Source organism: Marmota monax, unplaced genomic scaffold (assembly GCF_021218885.2).
Source record: "Marmota monax isolate L192 unplaced genomic scaffold, Marmota_monax_Labrador192_F-V1.1 WCK01_AAM20220418_F8-fsc00020, whole genome shotgun sequence".
NCBI lineage: Eukaryota > Metazoa > Chordata > Mammalia > Rodentia > Sciuridae > Marmota > Marmota monax.
In genome coordinates, this window is record NW_026692912.1 from 18,872,501 (window position 1) to 18,894,927 (window position 22,427).

At 35.2% G+C, this 22,427-nt stretch overlaps 1 protein-coding gene across 4 annotated transcripts in view; it reads left to right on the forward strand.

The window, feature by feature from the left end:
* The window catches only part of Pbx3 (PBX homeobox 3), a 206,277-nt gene that overhangs the window by 152,598 nt on the left and 31,252 nt on the right, over positions 1-22,427 (forward strand). For all 4 annotated transcript variants that reach the window (XM_058581763.1, XM_046451726.2, XM_046451724.2 and 1 more), the window contains 2 exons: positions 2,598-2,839; positions 14,607-14,797. In XM_058581763.1, the coding sequence (XP_058437746.1) occupies positions 2,598-2,839; positions 14,607-14,797 (433 nt within the window). The remainder of the gene's footprint in view (positions 1-2,597; positions 2,840-14,606; positions 14,798-22,427) is intronic.

The window sequence follows — 22,427 nt, forward strand, 5'->3', positions numbered from 1 at the left end:
GTTTAGAGCACCTTAATCATTACTTTGCTTAATAGAAAAAAACTTGATTTACTTTTCAAAATAAAGTTATAAAAATGACTTCATTATTGATAAATAGGCTTCTCATTGCTGCCTAATTGCAAAGAACTCTAGTACTTTTTCTCCAAAGGAGTGTGAACTTTTTGTTAGGAAAATTTTTTTAATGATATCTGATGCACATAATTTAGAAAGTAAATAATTTTAATTGCATTAAAACATTTTTTCTTATTCTAGAGGCAAACACATGTTGATATACTTTTCAATTTTGAAATAAGATTACTTAGGAGAATATTATAGTAGCTGAAAGTATATAGTTAACAATTATTCTTGTGTTCACTGCCATTGAACTTAAGGGTGCTTTCTATTGGTATAGTGGTGATGGTTCATATACATATTAGGTATGTATAAAAGTGTTATAGATGGCTAATTAGTGTGTACCTTTTCCATTTCTTTCTGATGGATTTCCTTCTTTCTTCCTTATGGTCTGCTTCCCTTAGTATCAGTCATTGAGCATCTTTTGTCTGCCACTGTGCAAAAAGTGTAGAATAATATAATAATTTTGACAATGGCTGTTGATCTACTATTAAAGACCTATACTACATGTCCATAGGGAAAAGATCAATGTGTTCATATATAAAGAGAAAATTAGAAAACTGATGGAACCTTAAAGGTAGATAAACATTTCCAGAAACACCATTATCTGTAAATCCAAAAGAGAAACAGCAGGTACACAAAAATGTGAGCAAAAGTTAAGTTTAAAAGGAGAAACTTAAACATTATAAAGTGAAACAGAACCCAAAGTGCAAGAAAAGAGTCCATAGTAAGCCTCACAACATGTAAAGGACACAGAAAACTTGACATATGACCTATGAGTGTGTCCAAACCATGGGATTATAATATTTAAAACATTTTAGTGAATGAAAAAGGAGGAAAATAAAAGATGTTAAGTTAAAAATATCAAATTAACCAATATGGGGTAGTTCAAGAACAATATGAGGCAGCTTTTTCGAATTCTAGAAGAAATAGCAAATACATTAGATCTTTAGTTATCTTTAGCAATGAATGGGTTGATATAGATTTAGAAAGAAAGTTATCCTTGCTTCCTTAAATGAACTTATTATCTAAGGATATTATAGTTTTCAAATCTTATTTATCTCTGAATGGTTAACAGACATAATTTTAATTTATGGTGAGTTTGTTTTATTATCCAGTTGAAATTATTCTGAAGTGTATTTTTAAATGAAAGTTTCATCTTTAAAGTGTTTGAGGGGAAGGAATTATTAAGTTGTTCATCTGAGTTAAGACAACTAAGTACAGATTTTTAAAAAAAGAGTCATGCTGTGGTTATAATTCAGGACATCTAGGAATGAAGTCTGTTCTTAAAAAAATTGATGGTAGTTCTAGGTTAACATAAAATCACAGAGCTAGTGATCAGTTGAATACTTGGCAGCTTATAGATGTTACTGTCATGTAAGTTACACTAGACACAGAGTGTGCACCACTGTGGATAAACAACAATAGGTACAGACGCAAAGCAGAATCCAAATGCAAACATGCAAGATGCCAACTTCCTTCCCCTTTGTCCCTAGAAGTCTCATGACTAGTGTGGGGAACCTTCTTTTAAACAGATTTACAGAGGTTAATTGGGCTGGGATATTTTAGATTATGTTGCACATTAATGAAAATGCTGATTTGAGCTGTCATGACTCTGGTGCTTTTTATACCATCATAATTATTTTAAAACTTTGTCTTCTGTGTTGTTGAAAACATCTTGGCAGAAAGCCTATGTGACCTGATTAAACCTATGAATTGTCAGCTGTGATCTATAGTACTCAGAAGAGGATGCTGACTGGGCATCACTTAGGAAGTTCTTGATTTAAAAGCAAAATTAGATTGAGGCTAGTGTGCCCAGCACTATAGCCATGTCAGTGGCACATTTTTAATACTGTATTTAGTGTCCTGGTTTTATAGTTTGCTTAATTCTATTCATTTAATAATATAGATACTCAAGTACAGTTAATTACCTCATATTGTATGCATTCCTCTTCTGAAATTACATGATAAAAAAGCCATCTAATCTTGTTTATTTTCTAATTTTTGGATATAACTTTTGAATTAAAATTATTTTATGAGAATTTTTATTCTTTTTCTCTAAGTGCAGAAAGAGAATAACCACCATTTGATGAACTTGTTTTATATCTCTGGAATTATTTTCTTCCTTTCTTAACCATCCCTCCCCAGTTTTTTTTTTTTTTTTTAACCACTTTATGCTCAAATCATCTAAATCTGAGAATCTTGGATGATTAGGATATGCCAAGAGGTCAGGGTTACCTTTTTCTAAGGATCCAATCTGGGATAAATTGGAGGGAGTGGTATTAGACATTTGAGGATGCATGTAAATATTTTCTTGAAAGTAATTTTCATACTTATTCAAGCTTATTGATAAAATGTGAGCAATGAAGTTTTCAGCATGAATTGTAGTGCACTGATATTGTTTAATCATATTCTCAAATAAACAAAATAACTCACACTATTTGTCCTGTTTCTCGCTTCTTCTCTGTTTCTCTCTTTCCTTGAAGGTCTCAGCATCAGAGGAGCCCAGGAGGAAGACCCTCCCGATCCCCAGCTAATGAGACTGGACAATATGCTTTTGGCAGAAGGGGTTTCAGGTCCTGAGAAAGGTGGGGGATCGGCGGCAGCAGCTGCAGCCGCGGCAGCCTCTGGAGGTTCTTCAGATAACTCTATTGAACACTCAGATTACAGAGCCAAATTGACCCAGATCAGACAAATCTATCACACAGAACTGGAGAAATATGAACAGGTCAGCAGCCGCCACTCTCATAGTCCTGCACAAATCCTCTATTTCTCTTCTGGTTGACCATGCTAACCACTTCTCAGGGCTGTGAGGGGTAGGTGTTAACTCAAAGAGCAAAAGAAATGGGGTCGATACAGAAACCCAAGTGAGTTGTTGGAATTGTGAAATGGAGACTCTTTGAAATTTAGGAGGTGAATCTAACCCTGTTTTATCCTATTCACATGTTTTAGTTTTCTTTATTCCTCATATTCACATGCCCTTACTACAACACCTGCAGCCATTGTTCCCCTCTAACCTCACCACTTGGTGCCCTTCAGAGCTCGGTGTAATTATATTTATGCACCGGCTTTGTTCATAAGCATTAACAACTTTTAAAGGGAAGCATTGCATAGTGAGCTTTTATCTCCTATGCTGTGAGCTCTAGAATCCTCCTAGGAATTAATTCTTATGGATTGTGCCAGACTATAGGAAAGGGAACTAACTTGCATTACTTAAGTAAGCAGGTTCTGGCCTGTCTTTCTGAGCATGAGACCTCCCAGGATAATTATGGGTAGTACCTCAAGATACCAGGCTTTGTGTGCTGAATTCCTGATTTCAAAAGGAGTAAGGATTAAAATTCTTGTTCTCAGCAATTTTACTAACAGTCCTTCACTGAACCTAAGATATCTTTGAATTTAAGCTGTGCCATTTTTTTATGCACTACCAAGAAAATTCAGACTGCTGTTTTAACTCTAAAATGCCATTGATTACAAAATGCTTCTAAACTCCAAAGACGTTAAAACTTTAGGGAAAAACAAGTGAGTCTTAGATTTAATATAATAAGGTAAAATGTTTGTGGTTCATTTTAAATATATTTTAATTGTTAGTTTAAGACCAAAATGTTGCTTAATTTGAGGAATTCTTATTTGATAAGAATTCTTATTTGAAAATTAATAAAGAAGCTCATTATAATGAAACCTTTAAAACATACACAAAATTAAAGAGAATAGTATTAGATCAAATTCTATGAAATTGCTAAGTTTTAGATCAAAAACAGTTGCAAATGGGTTGTGCTGGTACCACCTATAGTCCCAGCTACTTGGGAGGCAGAGGCGAGAGAATCACTCATGTCCAGGAGTTACAGGTCAACCTGGGCAACATAGCAAGACTCACCCCCTCAAAAATAAAAGCAAGACAACAAAACAGTTGCCTATTGTTAATTTCAACCTAAAATAAAGAGTCCCCTATACAGCCATCACCCAGGAAAACAGTTAGCACTTTGCCACTCTTTATTTTGTCTTTCACCTGGCCATTTAAAAAAAATTGTGGGGGGGGGACGGGAGATGTGGTGTTTAAAAATAAGTCTTAGACATCATATAATTTCAAGCATACACACTTTACTAAATAGCTAGTTAACTTCTCAAAATCCATACACTTAAGTGTGAAGTGGGGTTCACAGTGCGTAGTAGTTGTTGTTGCTGTTGTTTTGGTACCAATGATTAAACCCAGAGGCACTTAGCCACTGAGCCACATACTCAGCCCTTTCTGTTTATTTATTATGAGACAGGATCTTGCTAAGTATATTGAAAGCTATCTACTATAATTATATTGAAATACATTTTTTAAGCAGTTTTAGGTTCACATCAAAATTGAGAGGAAGGTATAGAGATATGTCATATGCCCTCTTCCCCTGCATATGCAGAGCATTCCCCATTGTGAGGGGTAAGTGTTAACTCAAAGAGCAAAAGAAATGAGGTCAATATAGAAACACACTAGAGTTACATTTGTTGTAGTTGGTGAGCCTACATTGATGCATCATTACCCAAAGTCCATTAGTTTACCTTAAGCCTCACTCTTGGCATTGTGCATTCCATGGGTTTTGATAAATGTATACCCATATAGGACCACGCAGAGTATATTCACTGTCCTGAAGATCCTCTGTGCTACTCATCCCTCTCTCCCTCCAAAACTCCCTTCCATAACCCCTGTTCAGGCTTAATGATTTTTTTTCTTAATAAGATCCCTGAACACTTTCAGATAGATAGAGGATTTAGTTGTATAAATAGTTATATAAATATATATATATATAATAATAATCTGGATATAATGGTATTAAACAAATGCTGAATTCTACCCCAGGGGTGAGTATGTTTTTAAGGAAGGTAGAAAGATTTATGCAGTGTTATCTTAAAATGTAATGTAAATTAATATTATGAAATATTTTCTATTTTCTGAATAGGATTTTCTGGGACCCAGAATTATATCTAATCTATAAGAATAAATTCTGGTGGAAAATGTGCAAATAAGAATTTTGGAAAAAGTTATCTTTTATTGTACATGAAAAAAAATTAGCTTTCTGATTTGACATATGAATAATTAAAAGTAAACAAAATAAGTCATGGTTGAAAAGGTTGCCCTGAGCATAAACAATATAAAGTGTTTCTAATTTATACAATCCTAATTGCATAAGTTTATGTTAAATACATCTATACATATTTACTAGGTAAATACCACCAGTCACCTTGTACAGCTGAGCAATTGAGGTAGTTCCTTACTGTCCTTGCCATGTTTCTCCACACTTATCTTTTTACTCCCTCCCCACCCCCTCCCCTGTGGCCCTGTTGAAGGTTGGAGAAGCTGGTATCAGTTGATGACCAGCACTTGAGCCTCATGGTTTTAGAAATATGCCTAAAAATTTCCCATGAGAATTTTAATAACCCTACTCTTAGCTAATACCAGAATCAGATCACCAAGATTTTATTTATTTATTTATTTTTGACAATTTGAGGGTTTTGTTTTTTCTATAAAATTATATGTATTAGATACAAGTTCTACATAAGTTAATTTTTTTTTGTTATTTTGCATTAAATATAAAATTGGGAGTAACATGTAATCATGAGTCTTATCTCTGGGTACAGTCATCTAGTAAATGTTTAAATGTATATTTCCTTTCTTCTTGTTAATACTTTCAGAAAGAACAGATAGATATATGAAATCTCTGCATCATTATGGACAAATAAATAATGGGGTATGAGGACTAATTGGCAGACTCACCAGAATCAGTTTTTTTCTGTAGGTGCTGAATTGTTTTAGAAGTTGCACAGGAGCAGTTAGTTCCCTTGGGTTGTCTTTGGACCTAGCTTTTATAGCTCTTTTGTTTGTAGTTCTCCTAAGTTATTAATTATCAGTGAGTTTTGACATAAAACAGTCAACTCTAACTTTCAGGTTTTTTTTTTTTTTTAAGTTGTAGTTGGACACAATACCTTTATTTTATTTATTTTTATGTGGTGCTGAGGATTGAATCCATGGCCTTGTACATGCTAGGTGAACACTCTACCATTGAGCCACAACCCCAGCCCTCCTTTCAGTTCTTTAGGATATAAGAACATCTAGACCTTTAGGGATATGTTTGGTATTACTAGAAGGGTGAAACAGGTAAATGAGTTGAATCGGTGGCATTTCTAAAGTAAATCATGTCATAATTTCTATCTTATAGATAAGACAGTGGGATTCACAGAGGTTAAGTGGTTTGTCCAATGCCACACATTGTTAGAATCAGGCATTGCAGTCAGTTTTGACAATGTGCCATATTTGTCTATTGAATTATACTGGTACTCACACAGAATTGAAAAATAATTTACTGGTACTGGTTTTCTCCAATTTGTCTATGTTGGATTACATTTGAAATGGGAACAAAGCAAATGGAAAACCTACTATTTTAATTACTTTCCAGAAATTATTTTTTCTTCCCTCGAGTGATCATGGATACACTGACAGAAAGCTTATCAGTAAATAGGAAGAACATATATGTTAAGGCAGAGAATTCATTAGAAATTTGTATTGAGCCTTACTAAACTACTTTGGAATCTTAGAGTTATTCACTGACTCTACTGTGTTTTGCGATGAAGCTGTAATAAAAAATGTATCTAAAACCTGTTTGGATTTAGGTTGCCATAAAATTAACAAACACCACCACTGCGGTAAATCAAAGTACCTTCTAAGCATAGCCACATTTACAAAGCTAAGCAGACTAGAGTTACAGTTTGAGCAAAATCATATTCAGGCTGTAAGTCTCAGTATGGGTGTTAGGTATGGTATTGTCTCTAAAAACACTTTTTTCCCCCCAAAGTGTTCTTTGATCATATGTCTCTATTCCATAGGCTCAGGTTTAATGATTCTTGATGTTCACCACCTAAATGCAGGTGCTTTTGAAATATTAGGCATTAAACATATATTAAAGTAAGATTCTTGAATATTACTACCATCCAAAAGGAAACCAAACTATTTTAATTGTGACTTGTTGATTCTGATACCCAGCAGGAATACGACAATTTTCCAAAGCTTGCTGCAAATGGTCTTCTAATACTTCATCTCAGATGCATTGCTTTTTTCTAGCTGAAACAAATCCAGTTGCTTCTGTCTTCTTTGTTGATTAGCTACAAGTTTTGAAAAATCATTTTACTCTACCTTTTAAATATAGGTTTAAAATTGTAATTTAAAGACCCAACTGTTAAAATAGCTTAGTTTCTAACGAATTTAAGCCAGCGGTCCTCAGGAAGCCTTGCTTTTAAGAACTGAAGACCTTCAATTGAGCTAGCCTTTTTTGGTTTCTCCACTTCTCTACCCAAGAAAATGGACTCATTGGTTTTTGCAAATGAGATTTGACCTTGACATCTGTTTGAGGAAGGATACACTATGCTCTGTGTAGCTCTCACACTTTGCTTGTCCCAGAAGGAAATGCTTGTATACAGGCAATTCACTTTATAATTTACAGCTGCTATAACAGAGATGACATATTGAAAGCTATCTACTATAATTATATTGAAATACATTTTTGCTGAAGGCAAAAGTGTTGTAAAGGTCCCAACCCTTCCCAAGCATTAAGTAACCTGCTCTCTGAGTTCATAGATGTCTTTTGTATTCACCCCAAATCCAGCAGAACACTGGAACCAAGTATATACACTGGATGTGCTCAAGACCAATCAGGTATCATTTGGCAGTAGCAAAAGATTGTGCAAACAATTTAAGACTCAGAGATTGCAGGGGATTGTTGGGAATGGAGAATGAGTGCAGGATTTAAAGGCACATCCTCATGCTTTTCTGAGGATCTCTGCTTATGTTAATATTTGCCGGCAAAAATCACCTTTGCTTGTAAAAGGAATTTTCTTTTACTAAGTTAAAAATGCTGTTGTTATCACAGTAGAGATTGTGCCGCCTTGGTTCTGTTTTGCTGTTCTTCTTAATAATTAAGCAGGATAGGATATTACCTGGTGTAAGCTTTATATTTCACATTCCCAAGCATGGCCTTTTTGTTCAGTTCTCCATGGAAAGAGTTTTGCTTTTTGTTGGCTTTTTTTTTTTTTTTTTTTCCCTAGTACAAGGGATTGAACTCCCCACTGGGGATGCTCTCTCTACCACTGAGCTACATCTTCAGCCCATTTTATTTTATTTTGAAACAGGGTCTTGCTAAATTGCTGAGGCTAGTCTCCAACATGAGATCCTACTGCCTCAGCCTCCCAAGTAGCTGGGATCACAGGCATGTGCCATGAAGCTAAAATTCTTGTTGGCTTTAATGCTGAGGCTTTTCCTTAGCTGGAAGGAGTGTTTGAGTATCCCCTTTTTGTCTTCCAAGTTACCAGTTATTTGACTCTGTGTATCAATTTTATTTATGATCCCAAACTTGATAAATAAAATGAGTCCTTTTATATTCAAATTTTTTTTTCCAACTTTGGAAACTATTTATTCAGACTATGAGAAGGCTGAACTATATTAGGTAACCAGAGTAGGACTTACAGAATGACAGACACAACATGAGTTTTATAAAATTGTCATTTTTATTGTCAATTATAACTACCATTTATTGAGTATTAGTTATCGTAAAGAATTTAACCCACAACATAATCTTTATAAAACTCTCATGAGATATGTTCCTAAACCATTTGAGTCAGTGAGAAGTGTTGAGGTACAACAGATATTTTTGTCTTTGTGACTGTTTCTTGGGTATATTGGTCTTATTCCAATTGGCTTGGACAGAATCATTTTTTTAATCTCCAAATAAGAAGGTTTGTTGACTTAACAAACATTCAATAAATATAAAATCTATGGTATTAGAGTTATTAGCAAAGTTACTAAGGACATTTAGAAAATGGTTGCAATGCAAATTTGAGGGGTATCTACTTTTTTTTGTTCTGTTTTGTGTTTTGAGACCAGGTATCACTGTGTTCCCCAGGCTAGAATTGAACTCCTGGGCTCAAGTGATCCTCCTGCATCAGCTTCCTGAGTAGCTGGGACTACAGGCACAGGTCACTGCACCTGGCTGGGCATCTTTTAATAGAGATTTCTTCTTTTGGTCAAAAAAAAATAGGGGGTGTTATGATCTGTTGTCTACAATCAATTTTCCTGAATGGTTACAAGGAATAATTCAGTTTTTAGAACTGATCTCTGACTCATTTGAAAACTTCCTCAACATCAGTGCTTGTCCACTCTCTGATTTTACATTCTGTTATTTGAACTTAAACATAAAAGTTGAATCTTGAATACACAACTAAACAAAGCATTATCACAAAATGGAGAAAAAACTGAGAGCTTTAGTTTTCTGTGTAAATCAAATAGGTGTAGATATTGAAGAGATGGTTTTACTAGCCCAAAAATACCACTAAGACATCTAGAATACAAATCTTTCAAGAAACTGTTATTACTTGGTTTCAATTTTTGAGGAGAAAGGAACAAATGGCAAAGAGATAAGCTTATGAAAAAAATTGATTGGAAATATTTTTGTCAGATGAAGTCTTCCATGCTTTATGTGAATTTTGTGTGTTTTAAAACATGAAAGCAGCTGAATCATGATAGCTGAATTAAAAGAAAAAGAGAATTCAGTCAATATTCTAATCAGGAAATTCAAGAAATTAAAATTCTTGTTTCCTAAATATTCCAATGAACCAGGGTGTATATGCATTTATATTATGGACATTGATCAGAAAGTTCTTAACTGACAGTTCCACTTAACAATAAAATAATGATAGATTTCTCCAAATGTCTTAATAATATAGTCTTGTAGATGGGATGAAGGATAAGGCAGATGTTTGAAATAAGCTTTCTGTATTATGAACAGCATCAATACAGGTATGTTTGTGTGGCTCTTCTGAATAACTCTGCAGTCATTTGATCATTCCTACTACATTCATATGTTTTAAAATGTGTACCTTTTACAGAGTAGATGAGGCAGTGCTGTGCTCTGCTCTGAAACTGGTACAGATGATGCTGTAAATGAGGCTGTAATTTACTTTCAGTGGTATAAAGGAAAAAAAAAAAATCACTTTGCCTAAAGTGTATGCATCTTTCTTAAGGGTGTACCCAGATTTTAATTATCTAAATGTAAATACTTAACGAATTTTACTTAGAGTAATGAGCTAAAGTGCACACTACATAAATGAGATGTTCTAATTAATCATGTATGAACTACTGGTTTAAAGAAAAGCTATGTGAATTCTGTGAATGTTGGGCTATTGCCAAATTGCTAATCAGCATTTGTATTCATAGATGGCTTCACTTAATAAGTTGTGAGACATTCAGCAAATGTTTTAGGAAATTATGAGTTTTTAGATACAGAAACTTTTGCTTTTAACCCCTTTTTTCTCAATGGGCCTTTGGATGCTTCTTAGAAACCAAAGACCCCCATTGTGGTTAAAATTCAGCCAGACAAAATCTAAGAAAGCTAACATCTCAGATGTCATGCACATAAGAGTCCTGAATTATTTACCAAGACTATACCTTGCCATGGGTATGTTATCAAAATGTGTGACTAGGGTTTGTAGGAATTAAGAAATTACACAGCAAGTTAAAAGTGCTTCTTCATTTATCCCAGTACGGCAATTCTTTACCTTCTCAATTATAGAACTTAGACTCTTGAAAATTATTGGAGCCCCTCCCCTGCACCTAGGTGGATTTATCTATCAATATTTATTATAATAGAAACTAAAGCTAGAAAAATTCAAAGTATTTACTAGTTAATTTAAGAACGATACAAGCAATCACATCTTAAGTAAAATAACTTCAAAGTTTTATTTTTAAAAAACCCAAAACCCTCAATTTAGTGAGAAGAATGGCATTGCTTTTACATTTTCACACACTCTCATGCTGGCCATAATAGAAGTCATTTTGATTCTCCGATTCAGCAGTCAATCTGTTGTCATATGTTGAAGTATATGAGGAACATCTGGCCTCACACACATACATCATTGGAAAAGAAAGGAGTATATTAATAACTTTTTCAGAAAATTGTGGATTTAAAAAAATATTATATCAATACTTGACAAGTTGTAGTTTTATACAGGTTAGTTATGAGTTGAAATCTGAAACCACATCAATGAACTTTTTGGGTTCTCCTTTAAAATCTATTGATCTAGTTTGCTCTTGGAATAGATCTTCTACCTGTGCGTGCTTTGTAACGTGATGCATTGATCAGTTGTAAAGTATTGGTTCACTGAATTTGGAGTATCTTCCAAATGTTAATGCATTTCATTATACAGTACTAAAATACATGTATATATTAATATCAACAATGAATTAATCAGAAAGTCTACAGGGAAACTGTCAAGCTCACTGTATGATGCAAGTTTTCCAAAATTCTAATTTCCACTTGAAAACTCAAATTTTATCATGGGCACAAATTCTGCCAGCTATTTTCTTTGACATGAGAGGCTCACTTGGTTCATTTTGAGAAAACATCTGCCAGCTACCCAACTCCAAATAATAATAATTTATCAATGTTGTTTTCAAGTAAAAATGTTGCTGTGAAAAGAGTGACCCAGCTCAGAATGCTTTTTCTTAAGGTAGCTGTCCTTTGGTATGCAATAGAAGTACTTTTTGTGTGCTTCCCATTAAGATTATTAAGACATACTTAAGGGTTGGGATACAAAGATTAATAATTTCCAATATTTCACTAAGGACATTCATAAATGAGTCTTGCCTCTGCATTTATAAATGTGGCGGTGAAGAATAAAAATATAAATATATCCAGGATTATCTAGGATAGTGTTTCCCAAAGGGTTTTCTTAGTTCATTGGCCCATAATACACTCTAGAATTGTGCTGTCTCATAATATACTACTCACAATGTACATAGCTAGCGAGCACTTAAGAGTTAGCCTAATCTGAATGGAGATGTGCTACAGATGTAAAATATGCACTGCTTTCTAAGAGTACAAAAAGGAATGTAAAAATATCTTGATAACATTTTTTGTTTTTAAACACATTGTGTGTTGAAATGTTTTTCATACATACGGTTAAATCAAATACGTTGTTAAAATGATTCTTTGTAGTTTTTGAAATGATGGCTCCTAGAGAATTTAAAACTTTTTGTATGTGCCTTAGTATATATTTCTATTTGATAGCACTGATCTGGAGATTAGAGTTTGAGTGGCCAAATTTTGGTAAAGTTGTATATATCGTTTCTCCTCTATGCATATTGGCATAAAAATACTGAGTAGTACTGTCCTCCCATGCCCAATAAATCTTTTAAAATTTTGGTTAACCCAGCAGTTCCCAAACATACTGTATTTTTGTACCACATGTCAACATTCTATGGAATTAGGTATGAAGCTGTAGATTCGCTAATCCCAGTTTGGAGAAAAATTTTAAGTTTGATTTTCTTCATTTTACTGATATGAAAACTGAAGGTGAATATTGTCAAATTATATAATTTGGAAATTATGTAAACATATCCTCAAAGAAAGTTTAAGAAAAAAAAGTAATATTTCTTGGCTGGGTGACCAGTTGTTTTTCGCTTGGCAGAAGATAATCCAAATTGATAACATAGTGGAAAATTTTACATTTACTTTAAAATATATTGGTTTTCTTAAATATAGAACAAAATCTGGTTTTATTCTAAAGAATTCCATGCTATTTTACTATATTATAACCTTGGACAATAATTATTAACTCTTTTTTAGTTACAGACTATTTGAGAATCTAAAAAGAAAATAAATTGCAGATCCTCACACATCTGTGCACACAAGTGACATACAATTTCCCAGGATACATTTTGCCACAGATATCCTAACCCCTTCCATGGACTGAGGTTAAGAATCCTGTACTCATGGCCCAGGGGCAATGAGCTCCTGGATATGAACCTCCCTCACTCTTAAAAATTATGATGGGAAAGCCCACCCATCCATCTGGGGATGTCTTGGTTGCTTACTGTGTATATTGCACAGTTCTGTATTCTAAGAATCTCATAAGTATAATGTGGGGTCACTACTCATAGGGAATTTAAATTTTCTTAAGATTTGAACATATTTTTTTAAAAAACAACTTGAAATAAATGGTAAGAAGATTCATTTTACCTCACCTTAAAAATATTTATAGAAAAATTCTGTAAAAGCTTCAAGTAAAATACCCAGTGTACTTAAAAGGTTAGTTCTCTAATGAGCAGTTAGAAAAACCACCATGTATTATATGTGAGCAATGTTCAGGATATCTGTAGGGAAGTGGACATGATTATAATTTCAAAATATGTTTTGCCTTGATCAGTGATCATTCTGTCTGCCTATCCTACGGGGGGCGGGGGTTGTGAGATAAAACGCAGAATCTTGCATCCTGTCTATTTTAACAAAAATGCTAGATGTTATTTTTATTCAAGAGTGTAGACTGATGCTTTATTTACCAAGGAAGAGCTGAATTTCAGTGTAGAACCAGTTATACAGTTTTGAGATCTAAAAGAGAGCAAGTGAACTGAAAGAGACAGTGTCCAAGCATTGTTAGCTAAAAAGTTGGGTCCCAAGTCTAATTCTTATTTTCAAATTTTCTATTCTAATTTTCCTGCTGCCCCTACTTAGAAGGGCTGAGCTGCTTTACAGAGGTTGCTTTTATCCACCGGGGCATGAGTGCAGCCGAATTATACTAGGTCATTGGCATGCTTGTCATGTGCTTATTCAATCCTTAGTTCTTGCCTTAGGGGTGTAACTCAGGGGTAGAGATAATGCTTAACACACCTGAGGCCTGGGCACAATCCCTAACTCCTACCTAAACAAGAAAATAGGCCTTCCTCTTTTCTACATATCTTTCTGTTCCTCCTACCCACTCACTGAAATTGCTACATGGTGTTAGTGCTAGAGTTTTCTTGTGCCTAGAATTTCTCCTTGCTTCTACCTTTCAGAAATACTACCCATTCTTTGTAGCCCAACATGACTTCTCCCATGAATTTTCCAGATGAGAACACTCCCTCCTTGGAACGTAGGAAGAAGCCCTTATTAATATCTTCCTGTTACATTATGTACTGATTTCCTTGTGTGAGAATTAGTTTTTTATGTTTTATTTCACTGAAGGCCAGTCTCCATCTTGCTTGTTTCTGTGTCCCTGATATCACTTGGAAAGGTTTGAACTTAATTTTGCAGTAAACATTTGTTGACCAAATGTAAAACACTAGAGGGAGTAGGGAAAAAAAGTGTGTGTGTGTGTGTGTGTGTGTGTGTGTGTGTGTGTGTACACACATAAAATAGTAGCAAGCACCTTCCAGTGGAAAAACCTTACTTTGGAACTAGAACAAGGAGAGTTGGGAAGGGCTGTTGATCAATGTGTCTCCTTTGCATGTCTGGCCACTCAGTTTCAGATCTTCCCGCCCCATCTAACTACATCACCGCTATTTCCCAAGTATCTTTGTTTTATTTATCTTACCCTCTACACAATGGCATTAGTGACTGCAAATTAGGTAGAAATTCAGATAAGTTAATGTCTGGATGTGATAATGTAAAAATATCAGTTTTCTAAGAAGTGTTTTTTTTGGTCCTCCATTACAGGCATGTAATGAGTTCACTACACATGTGATGAACCTTCTCCGAGAACAGAGTAGAACGCGTCCCATTTCCCCAAAAGAGATTGAAAGAATGGTGGGCATCATCCATCGAAAATTTAGTTCCATTCAGATGCAGCTCAAACAAAGCACTTGTGAAGCAGTTATGATTCTAAGATCAAGATTCCTTGATGCCAGGTATGTGAGCCCATAAATTTATTATATGGCTCCCTCTTCACTCTTTGTGTATTGTTTCCTGTAAAGCTGGCTAATGGGTCTTAGGTTCTTTAATTTGGCTGCTGGAGTTCTTCCCTATAGTGCAAAGTTGCCCACCTCAAGGGGCCTGCGCTGTTACATCTTGTCTGGTCATGGGAATGCCATTAGCTGCCAGTTTAGTGACTGGGAAATGCATAGTATTGGTGCTACTGCTAATGACTATAGGAATATGAAGCCTTTTCATTCTGAAGCTGTGTTTTTAAGGATAGTATTCTGCATGAAATGCTACTTTAGCAAAGGCTTGTTTTCCAAGAATTTCTTAATGTTTATGTTGTTTATGCATATTTTATGAAAACACTTGGTGATATTTTGACACTACTAAGAAGTGGTATTGGGGGCTGGGATTGTGGCTCAGTGTTAGTGCGTTTGTCTAGCACACGTGAGGCCCTGGGTTTAACCCTCAGCACCACATTTAAAAAAAAAATAGAAAGGATAAACAAATAAAATAAAGTTACTTAGGAAAAAAAAGTGGTATTAGTAGCATTTGCCAGAAAACCCCAAACTCTGTAAGTTATAATCAGGTAGGAAAGGCTGTAAGTTTCTCCTGTAAATATGAAAATTTTCCTTTTATCTGAAGTTTTCACCAAACTTCACAGGAATTAGATAATAACATTATTTGTGGTAATAAATTATATAGGGTGACTTGCTGAGTGGCAGAAGAATCATCAAGGTCCTGGTACAGACAATCTCTGTAGAGATGCCTGTTGGGCATTGCTATAGCTAATGATCAGTCTTCAGCGTTAGAAAGGAGTTGCTATTTTGTTTTACTTTCTCCCCCTTGGAATCTGACAAGTGATAATTTTCACTCAAATTTCATAATATTAAAGGAAATAACTAAGTATTTCATTTGGAAAATAGTGTGAGGAACAGTCTTCATGCCAGAGCTCTTCCTTAAAGCCAAGTAAGGAGATTCACCACCTAGTAATTCACCATTTTCCTAGTTAGACACAGCTCTGTAGGCCTCTCCTCTCTCCCTCCTTCCTGCTGAATTAGTCACTCAGACTCACCATTGCTTCATTTCAGTCTTTCTCTACTAGCCCTCTCTCTCCCTCTTTCCTCATACTATAGTTCCCGTTCGTCCTTTTGTACCTAGACTTTCACAGACCCTTCTCCTAGTCACCTGTCCCCAGCCTCACTCCCCTCCAGCCCATCCTCCATATTCCTTCTCTGCAATATCACTCTGATAACCTGATGCTTTGTTTAAAACCTTTGATAGCTTGTTGGGGCTGGGGTCATGTGTGTAGCTCAGTGATAGGCCCTGGGTTCAAGCCCAAGCATCAAACAAAGCAAGAGCTTGTCATTATTGGATAACTCACACACATACTTAAGGCCCCTTTGACCTGTCCCTGCCTGAACTGCTTTTTTCTTCTTGTAAGATTTTTTTAACATATATTTTTTTTTTAGTTGCTGACAGACCTTTATTTTATTTATTTATATGCAGTGCTGAGAATCGAACCCAGTGCCTCACACATGCCAGGCAAGTGCACCACCACTGAGCCACAGCCACAGCCCCTTCTTGGAAGATTTTAAGTTGTATTGTTATTATTTTTCTACTTAAAAAAATATCACATTCATTGTGGAAAATTTAGAAAATACATACAATAGAAGAATGAGGGATAAAAGGCAACTATGTTTTTGCCACCTAAAGGAAAAAAAAATCACTATAAATGTTTTAGTGTTCCTTCTAGTTTTTTGTTTTGGGGGCTTTTATGTTTTTGTGATGGTTTAGTATACATAATTTGGTCTACTTCTTAGAAAATTCACCATGAACACATAAACATTTTTCATTGAGTATAAGCTTTAGCTTTAAATACCATTTTATTAGTTAAAGTTTACCAAATGGATATATAATAAATAACTTAATTAGCATTATCTTATTTTTTAGCATTTAAGTTATTGCTATCAGTTTCCATTATAATTTCTTTCTTTCTTTCTTTGATTTCTTTTTGCAAATACTTTTTTTGCAGTCACATCCCCAGCCCTATTTTGTATTTTATTTAGAGACAGGGTCCTACTGAGTGGCTTAATGCCTAACTGTTACTGAGGCTGGCTTTGAACTTGCAATCCTACTGCCTCAGCCTCCCAAGCCACTGGGATTACAGGTGTGCACCACCACACCTGGCTCCACAAGTACTTATTTGTGCTGAGGAAATGATGTTAAACAAGACAGGTTTATGTACATGACCCACTTGAGCCTACATTCTACTTGAGGAAACATAATGATCAAGTAAACAAATATACTCTATATTCTATTCAATAGTATAATGAAGTATAATAGGGTGGTAATGCTGTGAGGAAAGATAAAGGAAGGTACAGAGAATAGTGGAGGGAAGGCTTGGCACTCTTTTAGACAGATATTTATTGAAACTAGTGTGTTAGTGAAAATCTTTATGCAAGATCCCTATTGACCTTTAGAATTTTTTTTACTTAAGGGTGAATTCTTAGTAATGAAATTATTAGGTCAGAATTGAAACATTTTTTAAAATTTTATTTTTGTTATATATGGACACAATACCTTTATGTATTTATTTATTTTATGTGCTGCTGAGGCTTGAACTCGGTGCCTCACATATGCAAGGCAAGCACTATGCCACTGAGCCACAACCCCAGTCCAAGAATTAGAACATTTTTTACTTCCTTTTCTTGGAGTTTTCCATGAACATTTCTTTTCTCTCCTAATAAGCCAGAGTCATTGAAAGCCAAGACTCACACATTTGCATTCCCCACTATTATAGCAAGCACCTTATGTATAATCAGTTGCAGATAAATAATTTATTGACTGACCAGATGAATGGATATTTCCACTTAATACTCTTAATAGTTGAAATCAGAGTTAGAGAGGTAGTGTTAGAAAATAAACAAAAACCATTTCAAATGGTTTGTCAAATTTGAGCATTTAGATAACAAAGATATTAAAAAGTACCTGTGAAAAGAAGAAATTCTTCCTAACACAATTGCTATCCTTAATTCTGCTGATACTTTTCCATTCTTGTCAACATGCATGCTTTTTTTTTGCATAACTGCATTTATAATGTATACACCTAAATTATTTATTTTTCTTCCATGAAGAGAAAGTATGTTAACAGCCTAGATTGAACAGAGCCCTCAGAGAGTGGCAGAGCTTGGAGCAGTCCCTTCTCCCACAGAGACTGCTGTTAGTAACACTGTGATGCTGATGGGCCTCAGCCCTGGGACTGATGGGTCTCTGCACACTGGCCTGAGGCGTAGCCATTTAGAGTGTGGTGAAGCCTGGGGGAATCGAAACTGAGGGGGAAATGTTTAATGGGCATTTTCTACAGGATGTTTTTCTAAAAAATAAATAAGTATAAGACCACATTCTCTCCTATGCCTTCAAGTGAATGTAGATACTGAGCTTTGGTTCTGTGCATTCTTGCAATGCCTCTTAGCAAGCCCTCTACACTGAGAAGGCAGGATTGTTCTGCTTTAGGCAAACATGCTCATTCAGATACATGATTCCTGTGCTCACTCTGCCTTTCTGTAAGGCTGTGCTCATGTTTTCTTGACAATTGGACAAGCTAAAGCATGCACCAAAGCAAAACATTTAAGAATAAATTTGTGTAGGCCCCTTGTTTTTTAAATAGAGGTGCTATAATTTGGACTTGTGAACATGTGGTAAGGTATTCTGTTTTGCCCAGGAATTTGTTCTTGTGTAATATTTTTTTTTATATTTGCTGAAACTTTGCCTAGGCAAAATCTATGTGAAACAGACTTCTCTTTGCTTTCTTGAATAGATTTTTCTTCTCATTCCTCCTTTCACATGTCCCCATTTCCCAAACATATACTTCTATACTCTTGTGTCATCTACTCCCACCAACTCTGGACCTTATTGCTGGGTTCGGTGTTGAGGACTGGGAGTCACAAATTCACCCATTGACATATAGTGAAATTGAGTGAAATGGCTGGGTTGGGGATGTAGTAAGGGATAGAACAGACAGGTGCCTATCTAAGGGGATACCCATCACTCACCTTTAGCCCTCGTCTGCCTTCTAATAATGTGGACCTGGCATGGATGATCTTCCAATTTATCATAAGAAGCCAGAAACCTAGATTTTTATGAGCAGGTCATTACTGTGTTTTCTCAACAAATAGTATGTAATGCCTGCAGGTTTGATCCATTTGAGTCTCTATTCTAGACCTTTTCCACTCTACTTAGTCTGCCCCCAGCTCAGCTGTGTACCTATTTCTTTTTTTTTAATATTTATTTTTTAGTTGTAGTTGGACACAATGCCTTTATTTTACTTATTTTTATGTGGTGCTGGGAATCGAACCCAGGACCTTGCGCATGCTAGGCAAGCTCTCTACCGCTGAGCCACAACTCCTGCCCAGCAGTGTACCTATTTCACGGGCTCCATTTAGGACCTTCTCTTTCTTTCCAATCCGTGCATGATCCATGCAAAAATGCTAATTGCTTTTTTTTCCTAGTGTATTTCTCTTTCTTTCCTTCTTCCCTCATCACTTCCTCCATCCAAGTCTTGATTAAATCCTGTTGATTTTAAGCCCCAAGTGGATCTTGAATCTAATCTTCATCACTCAGGAAACAGTCCTTCTAAAACCTTCTGAAACCTGAGATGTTTTGATCAGACCTAGATTTCTTACTCCCTTGACTCTCCTTGAGTGTTGAAACATGGATTGCATATTTAACCTGCCATTCAAGTGATGTTGTGGTAACTAGAAGAATCTCAGACACTACCCATCTTCATAAGTGTCTCTTCTGAGTGTAGGGTGTCACTATTGAGAAGATAGTTAAGATTATTTGGAAGAAAGTATTAAGAAAATTATCTTGGGAAGGTTATTTTCCAGTTATTGGAGGATCTAATCTAAAGTGAAATCTGACAGATGTTAATTTTCAGGCAGGAATTCTTTAAAATGTTAATAAAAGCAACCAAATATAAAGAGCATTTTTGCTACTTGAAATACGTTGTTAATTAGTACTTGATCTTCTCCCAGCAAAAGCAATTTTTTCCTACTCTTTCATTTCTGAGGAAATTATACCTAAGTCCAGGCAGTTGTTTATGCCTTCTTGGTATGTTTTTTTCCCCTTACCTGACTATTCTTGTTTCCCATACCCACTCCCCCATCCAATTCATCATCAAGTCCTAAAGCTTTTACCCTTCAAATAGATATTTTTTAATGACTTTTAAAAATTAATTCTTTTTAGAAATATGTGGTAGTGGAGTGTATTTTGAGATATTATCTGTGCATATAGTATAACTTATTCTAATTAGGATCCAGTTCTTGTGGTTGTACATGATGTGGAGTTTCACTGGTGGCATATTCATAGGTGAACATAGGAAAGTTAAGTCTGATTCATTCTACTGTCTTTCCTATTCGTATTTCCTCTCTCTTCCCTTCATTTCTTTGTCTTATCCACTGAACTTCTATTCAAATAGATGGTCAAATTGAAGATGAGTTACTATCATCATCCTTGAATGGTCTTTACATTTTCTTTTGTGCCCTCCTCCAATTTTCTTTTTTTCAGAAATAATAAGATCTAAATTTATTACATTTAATTAAGAAAGCCATATAACTAAGATTTATTAGCATATACTTAAGATTAGATAAACTTCTTTTTTAAAATTTATATATGACAGCAGAATGCATTATAATTCTTATTACACATATAGAGCACAATTTTTCATATCTCTGGTTTTATACATAGTATATTCACATCAATTCGTGTCTTCATACATGTACTTTGGATAATAATGTCCATCACATTCCACCATCATTAATAACCCTATGCCCCCTCTCTTCTCCTCCAACCCTTCTGCCCTATCTAGAGTTCGTCTGTTCCTCCCATGCTCCTGCTCCCTATCCCACTATGAATCAGCCTCACATAATCAAAGAAAACGTTCGGCATTTGGCTTTTGGGGATTGGCTGACTTCACTAAGCATTATCTTCTCTAACTCTATCCATTTACCTGCAAATACCATGATTTTATTCTTTTTTATTGCTGAGTAATATTCCATTGTGTATATATGCCACATTTTTTTTTTATCCATTCATCTATTGAAGGGCATCTAGGTTGGTTCCACAGTTTAGCTATTGTGAATTGTGCTGCTATAAACATTGATGTGGTTGTGTCCCTGTTGTATGCTGTTTTTAAGTCCTTTGGGTATAGACTGAGGAGAGGGATAGCTGGGTCAAATGGTGGTTCCATTCCCAATTTTCCAAGAAATCTCCATACTGCTTTCCATATTATCTTTCACCATGCACAAAACTCAACTCAAAATGGATCAAGGACTTGGGAATACAACCAGAGACCCTGCATCTAGTAGAAGAAAAAGTAGGCCCTAATCTCCACCATGTGGGATTAGGCCCCAACTTCCTTAATAAGACCCCTGTGGTGCAATAATTAAAATCAAGAATCAATAAATGGGATGGACTCAAGTTTCTTCTCAGCAAAAGAAACAATCTGTGAGGTGAATAGAGAGCCTATATCTTGGGAGCAAATCTTTACCCCTCACACATCAGATAGAGCACTAATCTCTAGGGTATATAAAGAACTCAAAAAACTAAACACCAGAAAAAAAAAAAAAAAAGCCCAAACAAATAAACAAATAACCCAATCAATAAATGGGCCAGGGGCCTGAAGAGACACTTCTCAGAAGATGATGTACAATCAATCAACAAATACGTGAAAAAAAATGTTCATCATCAATTAGAGAAATGCAAATCAAAACCACTCTAAGATTTCATCTCACTCCAGTCAGAATGGCAGCTATTATGCATACAAACAACAATAGGTGTTGGCAAGGATGTGGGGGAAGAGGTACCCTCCTCCACTTTTCCTTGGTAGTCAGAATAATCTTTTTAAAACATGGAAACTTAAACTTTTAATAGCTTCCTATGATATTTAGACTAAAATCTCCAAATTCTTGTGGAGCCCATTAAACCTCTCTAATCTGCCCCTTCTCACACATTTCCTACCTTTATTTGAGTTCCAGCCTCCTCTAGCCCTTTAGATTCACCAGGTTCTTTTCTGTTTCTGGACCTTTTCCTCTGCCTAGTACTTTTTACTTCTGTTCTCTAACTCCTGTATGTTTCCAGGTCCCAAATTAAATATCACTTCTCAAGGAAATCAGTCCTGACTCCATAGCCTGTGTTTCATTTTTCTATTAAAACACTTTTATGGTACATCATACTCTCCTTCATGATACTTGATTTGGTAACCAAGATTTGTAATTATTTATTCCTGTGATCCTTGTCTAAATTCTTTCTTCCTCCATCTGATTCTCTCCCTTAGCTCTCCAGTTGCCTATCAGCTCTCTGAATCTTGTCTGTTTTGTTCCCTATGGATTTTTATTTAATACCTACAACACATTAGGTCCTCAATAAATATTGTTGAATAAATTAAATAATGAAATTAATTGTGCTTCATATTCTAGTATTTTTCTTAGTATATCTTACAATGTGTTGGATAGTGCTTTGGATAGTGCCTAGAATATAATTTACAATATCTTGGTGATAAATTAGACCCTAAGAATGTTTTAAATATATGATCATAATTAATCTATTCCTCTTTGATCA